The sequence below is a fragment of the Sander lucioperca genome, chromosome 11 (assembly GCF_008315115.2).
Source record: "Sander lucioperca isolate FBNREF2018 chromosome 11, SLUC_FBN_1.2, whole genome shotgun sequence".
NCBI lineage: Eukaryota > Metazoa > Chordata > Actinopteri > Perciformes > Percidae > Sander > Sander lucioperca.
The window spans coordinates 1,724,251-1,739,108 of NC_050183.1; the positions used below are offsets into that span (position 1 = coordinate 1,724,251).

Below are 14,858 nucleotides of genomic sequence, written 5' to 3' on the forward strand. Positions count from 1 at the left end.
CAGAGCTCAGCCTGTCGACCCTCAGTTCCATGTTGAAGCAGTTTCTAAATAATAGATGACCCCCCCACCTGAGCTGTCATTCGAGTGTGCAGCAGGTAATCCACAGGAACTGTTTCAAGTGTGTAATTTCCTGTGTGTGTTTCTCATCTCATTAAAATTGATTTAAAAAAAAAATTGAAAATCATTTTTTTAAAAAGACTAACAAATACATTTAACATCAGTTACAATTAAACCTTAAGCATTTATCAGCCCATGATGCTGTAGATCTCATGCTATATGTAAAAGCTTTATTCGGCTCTGGACTAGAAAAGAAACTGAGAATATAAGTTTAAAAATCAGTAATCGTGCAGGCCAGACAGTAATGCACGAGAATCCCTCAGGTTCATGGCACAAGCTGTGGGTGCTGTTGTGTTGAGAAGCTAGAAAACATGAACACACGTGCACAAACACAAAATGTGAGATAAATATGTACTAATGATGTCTTGTGTTGTCTTCACAAAACAAAGTGCTTGAAATGTAAACGCCAACAAAAACTTAAATAACTTTTGAATTAGCATAGAAGGGAAATTAAAACCAGCAGGACTCTACAAACAGACTGCAGGCAAACTGTGTGCTAATCGTGTCTCAATTGCAATTCACTGAAGCAATAAAGCCCCCTATTGAGACTTCGTCCCCGAATAATAAGGATCCCTCATTCTTACTCAATAGGATGCCTGCAAAGTCATCTCTGAAGTGAGCTCCAACACAAACATATGAGATGAGCTATAAAGACAGCGAGAGGTGACAGATACACACAGGGCAGTGGATGCCTTGAGGTCTATGTCAGCTTGTACTGTTAAATTGTTGGTTTTAATCCCCAGGCAGGCTTGAACAATCTGTATCTGGAGAAGTGAATAAATACCAACCCTTCTGTCTGCCTTTTTACTGTTATCCCTTGTTGCTGTGTTGGTTTGTTGCACTTGTTTACTGGGTTGTATTGGTTTTGCATTATCTTTTTAATTAAATGTGTATTTAAAGAATTGCTGTTATTATCCGCTGTTATTGGCCATTAAGAACTGCAATTTCCACACTACTCAACACTGCACAATACAAAATGGATGGGAACCTCATTTCAGCAATCCCTGTGGTTGGCCACTTTTGACCACAGGGATAAACATTTCACAAATTATGCCAGCAGAAGCAGAACAACATTGATCACTGTCCAAGCCTGAAGTCCATTTTATTAAGGCTATTTAAATTTCCATTTATTCATCTTTTTCTAGATACCTGTGCTGACTTTTCAAAATAAAACACTTTGATTGAAGGTAACATTGAAGCTGCAAAAAGATTTTCCCATGCAAAATTTTGCTCTGACCAGTATGTACACCATGCAACCTGAGCATATCGCCCAGTTAGGATGCAGCAACATACACAATCAACCAACTTGTACATGAGTGCATGTGAGCAAAAGTATGTGAATGTCGGTTCCACTTCCTGTTCCTGTACCTTGCTACTCCGGAATGTCCCCTTTCCTGGTGAACTAAAGTTTAAAAGACAAGCTGGGTGGAATGATGCAATGAGGAAAGAGGCATGAAATATGCCTCAGGGACTGGTGTCAAATTCTACTGCTAGGTATTCTCAAAATAGAGAGTTGGAGTTCCTAGATGTTATGACCTAGCCTAGAAATCGAGACGCACCCTAGCGGCAGCAAATGTAATTTGCAGCCAGGGTCAGTCTAGCAACTCTCCGTTGGCTTGCGAGCTGGAAAAAACAGACTCTAGTCAGGCCAATCACATTGTGTATAGAGTCGGTGGGCGGGCTTAACATAATGACGGCAGAGTTGCGACCACAGTCAATGGTTGCGACGGTTCTGCGTAAATTCCCTGCTACTTGAAAACAAAGAATGTGGCTGCTGCTGCTGGCGAACAGCGGTCTTTTGAATCGGCTTTGGCCGCGACTCTGGAAGACTTGGAGTTAAGCACTGAAGTCATTCTTAAAAAAGGAAGATGTGTTCGGAGTTTTGCCGACCGGATACGGCAAAAGTTTAATCTATCAACTAGCGTTGCTCTGGTTGGTTGTAGCGCTATCCTATTGGGTGCAGAGTGAATTTGAAAGACAACAGTTTATCCCGCCCCTCGGATTGAGCCCTGCCAATGGTGAGTTCCCAGACCCAACATCTTGATGTGGGTCTGGCTTGTCAGGCTAGTGATGACCACTATGACATAATAACTTGCTGCTCAAAAGGCAGGAAGTTGAGTGTTTTTGCGTACGATTGCATATCCCAACCACAATCTTGTCAGCAGCCCTGAAATTCTCAAATGGATTTAAAAAGCTTACCATTTGCAGAGGCCTCTTTCGAAGGTCCCTCTCAGTTACCAGTCTCTCTTGGTCGCTGACGTAGAGTCCACGCTGAGCCAGCACCTGAATGACAGCATCGTGGCCCAGCAGGGGCTTGGAAGAGTCGCTTTTCAGGATGAGGCTGCCGGCCCTGCAGTAGAGGTCTGCTGACAGCAGGAGGCTGGCCACAGGAGGCTTCAGGTGCTCCTGCTCATACTGGTCTGTGTAGAAGGGGTCCTTTAAGTCTGCCGGGATGCTGTCTGTATGATGGAGGAGAGAAAGTGGGATTGTGGGTAAGAGATTCCACTAACTTCCTGGGAAGGCTCAATAAGAAGGTGGACTAAGAACCAAGACCACCACAGTGGCATGTTTCTAATTTTTTATATCAGCAAATCACCATCATCATCAGCAAAATATGCAGCTTACTGAGATGTAAACTGAGGATGATAATTCATGTTCTAAAATATGGAAAAAACAGAACTACTTAACAATTCCCATTTTACAAAGGAATTTAAACTCCGTAGGCAAAGGATGGAATACAAAAGTGAAAAATCAGTTAAACTGTCTTGAGCTGATGTAGTGATGGCAGCTTTATTCCAAATCTGCATCAGAGTTTGGCTTCTTTGAAGATTTTTCCACACAGTGCATTTTCTCCGCCATCTTTGGCAAGTCTGCTTCATGTTTCATTGCCATGCTTTGATGATATCTTGACGTGGACAGGTATGGATGCACCAGCGTTGCTATAGCAACTGCAGGAGTGGAAGCCAATTGATTCATCTAGTCTGTATCTCTGGAGCTTCCAGTTCCCTGGGAACACTCCTCTCACTGCCTGCCTCATCAAAGAGAGAGCCTGTGTGTGTGTGTGTGTGTGCATCACCTCAAGCAAGTCCACTGCAAGGGGATAGTAATAACTTCAAAACATTGCCTTTTTTATTGCCTTTCTTGACAGTGTTCGCTGAGATGGGAAGCATTTTCATAAACCATTGTGAAAAGAGACTGTATGGCTATTGTACAGAAAATATCAGTCAGAGCCGAGCCAATTCAAGTCCTTTTGTTTCCACAGCAGATTAAAAAATAAAAATAAACAATTAACTGTTTTCACATGACATGCTGCTGCTGTATGTAAACATTAAAATGCATGCACACACGCAGAGCTCATCACTGTGTAGGCAGCAGAATAGATGTACATTTTGATAACTGGGTGTATGCAGAGAAAATTGTTGCATGTGGTGACAGCGATTACACTCGCCGACACTGCTGCACACACACACACACACACACACACACGCTCAATGGTGTTTTAAGCCCCCAACGTCGACTTCAAGGCAGCGCTGCGACCGTCGACTTCAAGGCACCTAACCTTAACCCTAACCATTGTCTAATCCGCTGCCTGGAAAACGACGTTGGGGGCTTAAAACACCAAACACTGCACGCACACACACACGCTGGGGGCTTAAAACACCAAACACTGCACACACGCACACTTAGACTGACCATTATCAACAAGGTCATATACAGATGGACTCTGTGTTATTATGGAACAGGAATGCAGACAGTAGCAGCTATCTGGGTTATATCCTTTTCATGTAATTACTTTATTCATGTTATTGATCCCAACAAAGACATTCATCTTTTCTCTGGTCCTCCCCCTTCATCCTCCACAGGGAGCTCAGAGGTCAGGTATTGCTCAGATAATTCACAAATTGCATTTTATTTAATGTGATGGTTTTTCAATATGCAGGCTTTTCTGAAGCTCTAATTGTGTCTTCCACTATTTGCTAGACTTGGTTCATGTTGCCACTGTAATGGACCTGCTTATTAAAGAAGACTACAATGTTAGGGATGTTTGTCTGTTGTGGCCCAGTTCACTGAGCTTTATAAGCAGTGTTTACATCAATCCACAGCCATCATTGTTGACTGACAACTCAATGTGGAATCATTTCATCTGATTTAGATCAAACACTATATAAAGAAATGTGTATTCCAGTTGTTATCTTCCAATATGTAATTACATTTGTAGTATTTTAGCTTTTCTTTAGGCATGGAAGTCTGTAAAACCTTGCTTCACATTCACAATATTCCCGTCTTCAACTGTTTACAACAGAGCAGAACCACTGCTGTTTAGAGATTAATGCAGAGAGCAAGGACATCTGTTAAGTAGCCTGCTTGTTAAGAGAATCTGGAGATAAATACACTTATTCACTTTTGTCTCAACCTTTTACCGAACAGGACAGCTTCTGGTCACGGTGAATCTTCTTCCTCACGAACAAGAGTTGTATTGCACATTAAACACCGGTATCATTTTGTGCTTGACAGTATTTTGTAACAGCAGATGCTCTGCTGCATGGACTACATCTTGCATCTACTAGACTGCATATTCTTGATTCACTCCTGCATCGGTGTTATGAGGCAGATGCATGTGAAGTATTCAGAGCAGCGTAGGCAGGAATCTGGAGATGAGCCCGCTCTCTCTCTCCCTTCCTCCCTCTCTCTCTGGAGAGCTGTATTTTTGGAATCAGCCCATTTTATTCAGTCCTGATTGAAAATACACTGGAGGATCTGCAAGGAATCTCATGTTTGCTGGGCTATTACAACATAGCGCAAGTAATAGCAATGTGCTTGGTGGCTTCAGCAGACAAACAAAGCTGTATTGGTTATTTTAGAGCTGATGTGCTTATGTTCATGTGAACATTAAGCAGATAGATGAAATAACTACAATAATGGGGGTGAAAATGAGAATGAATGGGAAAGAACAAAACACAGAAAAAGAATCTAAGACAGATAGATTGTCTTGGGTTTATTTAACGTCTTGCACTTTGCATTTATAAAAAAAGATGACTGTGATCAGAAGCCAGCTTGTGAATATTGTTTTCTCACCCAGCCTCAAATGACATATGTAGGAGTTGTTAGCCACAGGGGCCAAGCCTTTCAAAAATATTCTCAACCTGTGGTTTTTGAATTAAGTGATTCTGTTATTGAGGTAAGTCTGGGCAGACAAAAAAAAAAAATGATATCAAAAGATGAATAAGCACAGAATAGTTTCTAAGCAACAACTCACACTTTGAATTGTGTAGAATTGAAACTTGGTGAATTGCACATTAACTGCACCAGTGTATTTCTGAGGCCCCTCACAAAATGATCTGCCTCAGGACTCCGCTTCCGACCAAAACCATTTCCACTTCAGTGAGTGAATGCAGCAAGGCCTCGTTCATCCGCAGGCAGTCATTTAAGCACACACTGCTGCTCATTTTGTTTCTGTTATGTTTGCATGTTTCAAATGATTTGATTCAGCCACAGCATGTGCATAGCAACAGTAGTCTCAGTGTGAAACACACAGGTATTAGGACTGTGATAACTCTGATAAAAGTGACTTCAATTTGTGTGTTTGCAGGGAAATAGCTTTGAATAGTTTTTCAGAAATGTGGGTAGCATTTCTTTTCTACTTTTGGCCAAGGCCATGCATTCTAGTTTTAACTATACTGTAGTTCCAGGGCTATATATGGTAGAAGCAGGATGCCAATCATTCCAGTTTTTCTGCATTAATGGCTCAGAAGAAGTGATCTTGTTATGCCTCCCTGTTCACTGATGCCACCTTAACAGCTCAGGCTCTGTCACCTAGCATAAGACAAATGTCATGTGCAGTGGGGTACTTGCTTAGAGTTTTAAGAGACAGTCTTGTAAAAAAAAAAAAACTGGGGACGTTTCCAGTCCCCACTCATTGTATGTACATTTTTAATTGCAAAATGATGCCGTAGCCATGTGACAGACATCACAACTTAGCACATTTCCACTCTGAAGGCTACAAATCCTCATTCTCAAGTATGTTAGATGGTGATTACCTCTATACCAGACACTTCAGTTGAATCCCTGCTGCTTGTATTGTGAAAATGTGACTTAAATGTGTGTGTCAGTAACAAACCACTATAGGTCAAAGTCACAATAATCTGAGCGAGGTTGTTACTGAGATGTTGGTGGAAAAATAAATGTTCCTGTTACTGTAAATCCATGTTTTTGTAATTCCCACTGATGGACAACGTAGCCTCGGGATCCCCCAGTCGGAGCTGGTTAATGTGGCTCGGGAAAGGGAAGTTTGGAGTCCCCTGCTGGAGCTGCTACCCCAGCGACCCGTTACCGGATAAGCGGAAGAAGACGGATGGATGGATGGATGGACAACGTAGGGTCAAGTTATATGTATACACAAAACACCTTTGGTAATTTATAACATCCATCCATCCTTATCATTTTTAATCATTCAGAGTATAACACATGTTCAGTGGTTTCTTAGCATCAGTGCTTTGCAGTACTGTTTAACAAAAACAACTAGATGTGAAGACAAGAAAAGGATGTTCTATCTGAGGTAAACAACCCCAGCACCACATTGGCTCCTTTAAAATCAATTTTGAGCCCTATGACGATGAGGTGAGCATCTGCGCCACAGTGTTACAAAACTCCCCTCGGTCTATGTATTATCCATACTAGCCAGATAATTAGACTGGATTGCCATTTTGTTTTCACTGCACTATTGAAAATGTGGGGGGCAATTTAGTGGTTTAGTACCGGGCTATATGCATACATTCCCTGCATTAACATTGCTTCGCTCTCAATATGTATACATGTGTTCACCATGTTAGTTCATATTCAAAACTACTAAAAAGGAACCCACTTCTGACTACTTTTTTCATTGCAAAACCTTTGAAATGATTCTCAATCATAATACACAGAATAACAAGTCACATAAGAATCAAGACAGTGATATCAATTGAGGCAAGATAAATATGAAGGTGGTCCTCCACGAGGAAAAGCATTAACTAATATTTCTGAAAGCACTGTTGATTTGTCTTATGATGGTTACTAACTACAGCTGAGCATACAAACCTTTCCATTTACTCCAAATGACTGTTAACAATTAATGATGTCTGTGCTATAAACCCTGCAGACAATGTATATGAAATCTCTATCTCTCTATCTATATCTGCATGCATCTCTTTGGATGCTGTTCCCTGAAGGTGACATCACTTGGGACACCTTCTAACCTCCATGTTTCTACACTGAATAGCTACTCCCTTTCCATTAACAACATTTTGATCGCTGCGATCCAGCACAGGAAACTGGTTTTATCTTTCCCGTTGGGATAATATTTATTGTCTTTCCAAGGCAATTAATTTAAGATGGTCCACAATGAGCAACACATTGTTGTTTGTGGACCAAACAGGTTTTACTCTAATGGAAAATCACTGTGGTATTTCTACAGGAGGCACTAGTAAAGAATACTGCCTCAGGCAATCAATGATGAGTCCACAGAGTCCATATCTGTCTCTTGTTTTGGGGATTGTTTTGGTGTCATAGCTTTTTAAAATGTACAAGGTCCATTATTCACATGCATTGCATCAGGTTCTGTAGTAATTAATCAAAATTCTGACAAACATGGATTTGAAAAACAAAACTATTCATGCAGCGTGCAGGTCACTATTTCGAGGTACAGCGTCACACCTACCTGTCCCGTATGCTTTGGCCATCAGCCATGTGAGGCTGCAACAGATTTTGGCTCGAGAGAAGTCATAGTGCTCAAAAGACTTTATCGCTGGAGCAACGAAGGTCTTCTTAACATCCCTGACGTCTTGAACTTCCCCCATATTTCTCCCTCAATTGTATTCTTGAACCCTATGAAGCAACACAACGCGAAAGCATCCCACTAGTGGAATTTCTTGGAAAACAACAAACGACAGTGAAATGATGAGATAGGGTGTCGTTCCGCAGACTATTCACAGGCTCTTTCAGACAAAAAAAAGCGAGATTGGCTGCGGGTTTTTTCGCCTCGTTGACACAATGAGTCGCTAGTCTTGGCGTTTCTCATCCATACTGCTGTCTACCAGTTGAAATGGGCTTCGTCAGACCAAGCTGGGAAGGTTTCCTTGGATTTCAGAGGAAAAACTGTTCTTCAGCTGGCATAGAAACACAAATATTTCCATTTTGGGGTTCTTTGGAATCAGACGGCGTATCCCTTTCATGTCCATTTATTCTTGTATGGATTACCTATGTGTTTCCCTCCTCTGTTCTATCCATTGGTGCAGTTTTCCTGCTGCCGCACTGTGGCTCTCCAAGTCCAGCACCTTTGTTGCAAAATGCGCATGCGCGGACGGTACCTTCATTGCTATCGGGAATATTAACACTTATTTGGGGGCAAGATATGTTGTTTTGCCCCATTTATTGTATTTTTCTATCATATGTCTATTAGATTTACCCCAGGACAGCAGACTAATTCAAGACTCATTTAATGTCCTTATAGCCCATACTGCAAAGCTTATAGGTCTATTTATTTGAGTTTTCGATGAGCATTTGAATGTAACACGAAAAGAGGACAGTCTGTCTACAATTAGCCAGAAAACAAAAAAAAAACTGAACATTTTTATTATGTTCTCAACTTGACAGACCGCACTGCACTTATTCCAGTAATTTGATTACCTTGTAGACAGCTTAGTTTAATTCTCCAGCCACACCCACTCCCACATGACCTCGGATAGAAGACTTTCTATAAAGCTAAAAAAAATATCTTCTTCACATTAAATTATAAACACGTAAAGAATGTCAGTTATAAAGGATCCTATAACCGACAGAAGGTATTAAGCAAAAAAAAAAAAAAAAATCGCTGTTCTACGAACCACATTTCCCAACGTGCAAAGCAATATTACGTCATTGCTATGCGTCGGTGATTGTTTTGAACAGTTGGAAGAGAATGCGTTGGAAGGAGGTATGTGGTAATTTATATGAAACATTCAGCTTAAGCTACTTGCTGGCATTTATGAGTCCGTTATGGCCGAAGTGTGGTTTGACAAACGTTATTCAAAAATACACCGAAATGCGAAAGCTTTTGACTTGTTCGCAGTAACCAGGAGTTCTATTTGTCTTTCTGAAACTGTAATTTCGTTACTGAACGATTCATTTGTAGTTAATTTGCACCTCTGGAAATATGACTTTTAGTCGATATTTAAGGTGGATTTAACATGCGTTGTAAATGGCAAAAAAGGCAGGGAAATCACATTTCATCTTTGTTGATTAAATGTTATTTATTTGTAAAATTAGTAAATGACGTTATGCTGTATAAGTCCAAGCCCGAGTTTCCACCATTTTGAGAAGTTGCGGTTACCAATAAGACTATGACCTCGAAATCCTTGACATGAACCTAATGTTTACATCTGTTTCTCTGATGTTCACAGGTTAACAATCCATAACGATGTTTATGCCAAGAGCCCTGAAAGTAAAGAGACCTGCCCAGGTCTCAGGCCAAGTTTTGAATAAGAAAAGCAAGGTGGGTCAGCAGGAGAAAAAAGATGAAGGCAGTTCAGTGACACCTGTTCAGAAGGAGGAAGCATGTGAAGACACCAAACCACAGGATGAGACAGTACAAGCAAGCGGAGAGTCAACAGGTTTGACAGAGAGCTCAGTGCAAGAAGATGGACATACGTCTGCCTCAAGTGATACGGAAGATGAGGAGGAGGAACCTGTCAAATCATTCAGAAAGAGCCAGAGATGGCCAGAGCCAGGAGAGCCTGTCTGTGTGATGTGTGGTCGCTATGGGGAGTACATTTGTGACAGCACCGACAATGATGTTTGCAGTCTTGAGTGCAAAGCTAAACATTTGGCCCAAATGGGGATGGGGACTGGGGCAGATGTGTTTAACCGTAAAGACAAAAATGGAGATGAAAGGACTCAACCTCAACAGCCAGCAGTTGACATTGGTGGAGTGGGTGAAAGGGAGACAGGCTATTCCTACAGGGACGATCGGTTCATATCAGGCCTAACCGATGAGCAGGTGCAGAGGATTAAACGGGAGCTGGGCATTGAAACCCAGGGGAGAGATGTCAGGAGACCCATCATTGAGTTTGAACACTGTGGATTCCCTGCCACGCTCAGTGGCAACCTGAAAAAGGCTGGCTATGAGGCGCCCACGCCGGTCCAGATGCAAATGGTCCCTGTTGGTCTTAGCGGCAGGGATGTGATTGCCAGCGCTGACACAGGCTCCGGGAAGACTGTAGCCTTCCTGCTGCCAGTGGTAGTGAGGGCAATAGAGGTACAGTAATGATTATTCATACTCAGAGAAGGCTACTTTTTAATCTATGGGAAATTTTATCTAGAGGAAATACATTTTTGCAAAACACCAGCAACCTGCATGTCACGCAAATCCACCTTTTTATAACAATTTACACCCTGATACTCTACTGATAAACCTGTAAAGGTAAAGGCTTGTGTAACACAACATAAGGTACAGTATAACTTGGCCTTCACATAGCCTAAGGTTGAGGAAATGTAAAATGTAACTCTAAGCTAAAGTAACCTTTTAAAAACATGACTTGGTTGGAACAGATGTACAAGCTATCTTGAGAGCTGCTTTGTAACCAATGTTATAATATTATGCAAAGATCTACCAAAATGTTACATCGACTTTTGTAAATATTGACTCTGTAGTATTACTTGCTTCATGGCTAATACCTTTTGAGCTTGCAAATGTATTAAGATGCTGTATGATTTCATTTTATTGTTTTAGAAACCAGCAAACAGTGCGAGTAGCCCTGTGGCTCTCATCCTGACTCCCACCAGGGAGCTGGCCATCCAGATAGAGAGACAGGCCAAAGAGTTGCTGATGGGCCTCCCCAACATGAGAACCGCACTGCTGGTGGGCGGCATGCCTCTTCCCCAACAACTCCACCGCCTCAAAAGCAGCATCAAAGTACAGTCTATGTTTTCACAGTCATTTTCTCCTCCTCCAATTAAAACATTGTTTTGAGTCTTTAAGTTTCCACAGCATAATGTTGTTCTTCTATTAATCCCCTTTAGATTATCATAGCCACCCCTGGGCGACTCATTGAGATCCTGAAGCAGAAGGCAGTGCAGCTGGACAAAGTGAAGGTTGTGGTGGTTGATGAGGTAATGACAAACAGCGCAATTCACATTTGCTCGAAGTTCAGCACGCAAAAGGTTTTTAGCATTGAAAAAAAATTTAATTTTGTGGCTTTAAAAACAAAAAGGGCCTAAAAGGTTAAATGAATGGATTTTAAAAGTACTCGTTAAATCGAGCATTTTACTCAACAGCACAATAACAGTTTTACAGGTATTTGGTTACATGCTGTTAAGTGTGTAGAAATCATACAAATCCTGTCCTGGAACCATGTGTAATTGTGGTGTTTCCTGTAGGTCGACACTATGTTGAAGATGGGCTTCCAGCAACAGGTGCTGGAGGTTTTGGAGCAAGTCCCAGAAGATCACCAAACTCTGCTGGCGTCAGCCACCATCCCAACAGGGACGGAGGAGCTGGCTGGCCGATTGGTTTGTGACCCTGTCCGCATTGCTATTGGAGAGAAGAACCAGCCCTGTGCCAATGTGAGGCAGATCTTGCTATGGGTAGAGGAACCCTCCAAGAAGAAGAAGCTGTTTGAGATTCTCAATGTAGGTTATAGAGTAGAGTACTGGGTATTTTTAACAGTGACTTGAAGAGGTATGCATAAAGTCTCCTTTTTTTTCAGCAAGTCTGGTTCTCACTTAAAGTCTCACAACATTTTGGGTGGAGTTTCACTTGAAGCACACTTTCACTGCCAACATAGGCTTTCTTTACGGGGTCACAGTTTTCTTAGGTCTTGTGTAAGACAAAGTCTAATTGTACTCTGGAGAACCAGAAGGTGCTTTGGCAAGGACAAACACAGAAAGTGGGTAATTATCTCAATTTTAGTTTATAGTGGATTTATCGCTCAGTCTTGATACACACTGGTACCAGCTTGGTATTTAATTAACTGGCTTCTACAAGGTTGTAGTTCCTCAAGCTCCAAGGACCAGTCTCCCCACTACACCATATTTAGACAGCCATGGCCCCCGTCTGGAGGAAATGGGTGGGCCCTGAGCCATGGCCCCACTCCAGGAATCCCAGCAATGGCTTGCACCATTTATACAGGGCAGGACAGGAAGGGTCTGCTTTAGTTAAGCCAGTAAGGAGTGTTGTTAGACCATTATGTGAGTTACACAAGCTACTCTTCTGTGTAGAGGTTTTTTTAAGTTACGTTATTTATAACTGCTGTAAATTAATGCAGTTTAAAGTATAAGGCTTCTGTCTCTGAACAGGGAAAAGGGGTGGATCTTACAGTAGTACTGTGGACTTGGATCGTTATTACACTGGGGAGTGGATGGGACACCAAAACTCTGCGGTGGATGTGACTCCGATATTACATTAAACATTTTTTCATATCTATGTATGTTGGAGTTCTTACCGCATGGTATATGAACATTTGCTCAAACGTAGAGTAAAGTCAGAAATTCGTAGCATGTTCTCACAAATTGGAGCTAGAGCAGTAGACCTAGATGAGAGAAGCCCCATCATCATCACTTCACTGTACTTACCTTGCTGCTCTAGGCAGAAACACTTTATTAGTCAGTGTGGGAAATAACTATTTGGAAAAAGGGGCAGATGCAAACAGCCTACTTTTAAGAACATTTATTTAGGCTTTGTAAAGCTATTCCTGCCCTGTCCAGGTATGAATGGCAGGAAATAAATTGGGACCGGATAATTGGGAATCTGTTACAGGTTGACAAGCCTAAACTTATGTCTACTGATTAACCCTTTTTATTTGCAGCAAACCCAAAATATAGCCAAACGAGTGAATGTGATGTCAGCCAGCCCTGTTTCAGTACTTTTTTTCCTCGAAAGTGTGTGATTCTGGCTGGAGAGTCATGACTGCCATCTGCTGGAGGATTTTGACCTTTTGAACCTGCCCAAAAGTTTAAAAAGCCGCCTCAAGCAAGATGACATGCACTCAGTTTTAGAATTTACATTCCTTGTAGCCTGGTTAGTAAATCATAAATCAAAGTTAATAAGGCAAATAGTCAATATACATAATAGCTCAATCTGTATAACGAGTTACTGAAATATCTCAATGTAGAAATATAATATAAAAAAAACCATTTGTTTTTACATCACTCCTATGTTTTTCCTTGTGGCTTTGCAGGACAGTAAGCTGTACCAGCCTCCAGTGGTGGTGTTTGTAGACTGTAAACTGGGGGCTGATCTACTGTGCGAGGCGGTCGCCAAGGTGACAGGCCTCAAGACTGTGGCAATCCACTCTGACAAGAGCCAGTGGGAACGCAACCGCATCCTCCGGGTGAGGCCAGTGGCAGCCAGAACATGCAGTGTCAACTGGATAAATAGTTCTCCCATGTCTGGTGTCTAAGAGTGTTGCTCCGGAATAACTTTTAGCTGGAAGACAGCAGACACCTAGAGCTGAGACTTAACAGACTCAACCATTTTTATTAGTTAATTGAATGCAGAAGGATGCTGTCAAAACCTCAACAACTGGGCCCACAATGATCCTGATTTAATGTGGATGCCATTCAACATCCTTCCTGGTAAAAGCAGGAAATAAATAAGTACATGTTTCTTCAAATTTGGAGGAATGATTCCTCACTGCATGGCAACATGTAATTGAAGTTTTTGCTGAAATTAAATGTAAATTTGGTATCTTTGGACACTTTGAGAACTTGGCCATAATGTAAAATACATGTCTGTGGTGTGATTGTTTAAAAAGATGACCAACCACCATTAGATCCAGCAGAGTTTATAATTACATGTGTTTAAATCCTACTTACCCTGTGAGCTCCACAAAACCAAGTTGCAATATTGGTGAAAATGAAGTCATTCATAACGTTTGCTGTCAGACATGTTAAGCATTGTCAAAACCCAACACTGACAGTGTAATATTTGCTCTGTTTCATCCTCAGGGTCTTCTGGATGGAGACTTTGAAGTGGTGATCAGTACAGGTGTGCTAGGCAGAGGACTGGACCTAGTCAACGTCAGATTGGTGGTTAACTTTGACATGCCAAACACAATGGATGAGTATGTCCATCAGGTTAGTAAGGCCCAGAGTAGAAAAGTAGTCTAAAGAAGTTTAAGAGTGGTAACGTTCAACTTGAGAGAGAGAGACTTTTATTTATTTTTTTTTATATATATATATATATATATATATATATATATATATATATATATATATATATATATTTTTTTTTTTTTTTTTTTTTTTTTTTTGATAAAGACGACATCCCCTTATTTCTTCCCATCTAGATGGGCAGGGCAGGTCGGCTGGGACACAGAGGAACAGCCATCACCTTTCTCAACAACAACAACAAACGGCTGTTCCTGGAGGTGGTGAAGCGGGTCAAACCCACAGGGTCCATCCTGCCCCCTCAGCTCCTTAATTCACCCCATCTCCATGAGCAGCAGAGGAGGGAGAGACAAAAGGCCAAACAAGGGTCTGATGACACGCTGGTCACTAAGAACAACCTCATAGACATCATAAGGAAACACGACCGGCGCAAGAAATAGTCTGTTCTCCCAATCATTCCTGCAATAGTGCTGAATATTTATTTGGTAAATGTTTATTTTGTATATTGTTTATTGAAAAAAATAAATTTGACATATTCTGAATAAATGGCTTGTGTAAGGTAAGACAATTTATTCAAATAGAGTTATTATCCTCTCTAATCCTCTGATTTTCACCCAGGTCTG

At 41.4% G+C, this 14,858-nt stretch overlaps 2 protein-coding genes across 8 annotated transcripts in view; one reads left to right on the forward strand and one right to left on the reverse strand.

The window, feature by feature from the left end:
- camsap2a (calmodulin regulated spectrin-associated protein family, member 2a) overlaps positions 1 to 8,437 on the reverse strand; it is a 53,036-nt gene extending 44,599 nt beyond the window's left edge. For all 7 annotated transcript variants that reach the window (XM_031307202.2, XM_031307201.2, XM_031307198.2 and 4 more), the window contains exons 1-2: positions 7,811 to 8,437; positions 2,317 to 2,576 (exon numbers count right to left, since the gene is read on the reverse strand). In XM_031307202.2, the coding sequence (XP_031163062.1) occupies positions 2,317 to 2,576; positions 7,811 to 7,949 (399 nt within the window). In that variant the 5' untranslated portion in view covers positions 7,950 to 8,437. The remainder of the gene's footprint in view (positions 1 to 2,316; positions 2,577 to 7,810) is intronic.
- A 495-nt stretch (positions 8,438 to 8,932) lies between these two features.
- On the forward strand, positions 8,933 to 14,803 carry ddx59 (DEAD (Asp-Glu-Ala-Asp) box polypeptide 59). The gene is made up of 8 exons (XM_036007567.1): positions 8,933 to 9,064; positions 9,531 to 10,384; positions 10,859 to 11,041; positions 11,149 to 11,238; positions 11,506 to 11,757; positions 13,305 to 13,457; positions 14,074 to 14,202; positions 14,415 to 14,803. Exons 2-8 carry the CDS (start codon positions 9,548 to 9,550, stop codon positions 14,673 to 14,675), a joined length of 1,905 nt encoding a protein of 634 aa, XP_035863460.1. The 5' UTR covers positions 8,933 to 9,064; positions 9,531 to 9,547; the 3' UTR covers positions 14,676 to 14,803.
- The last annotated feature ends 55 nt before the right edge of the window (positions 14,804 to 14,858 follow it).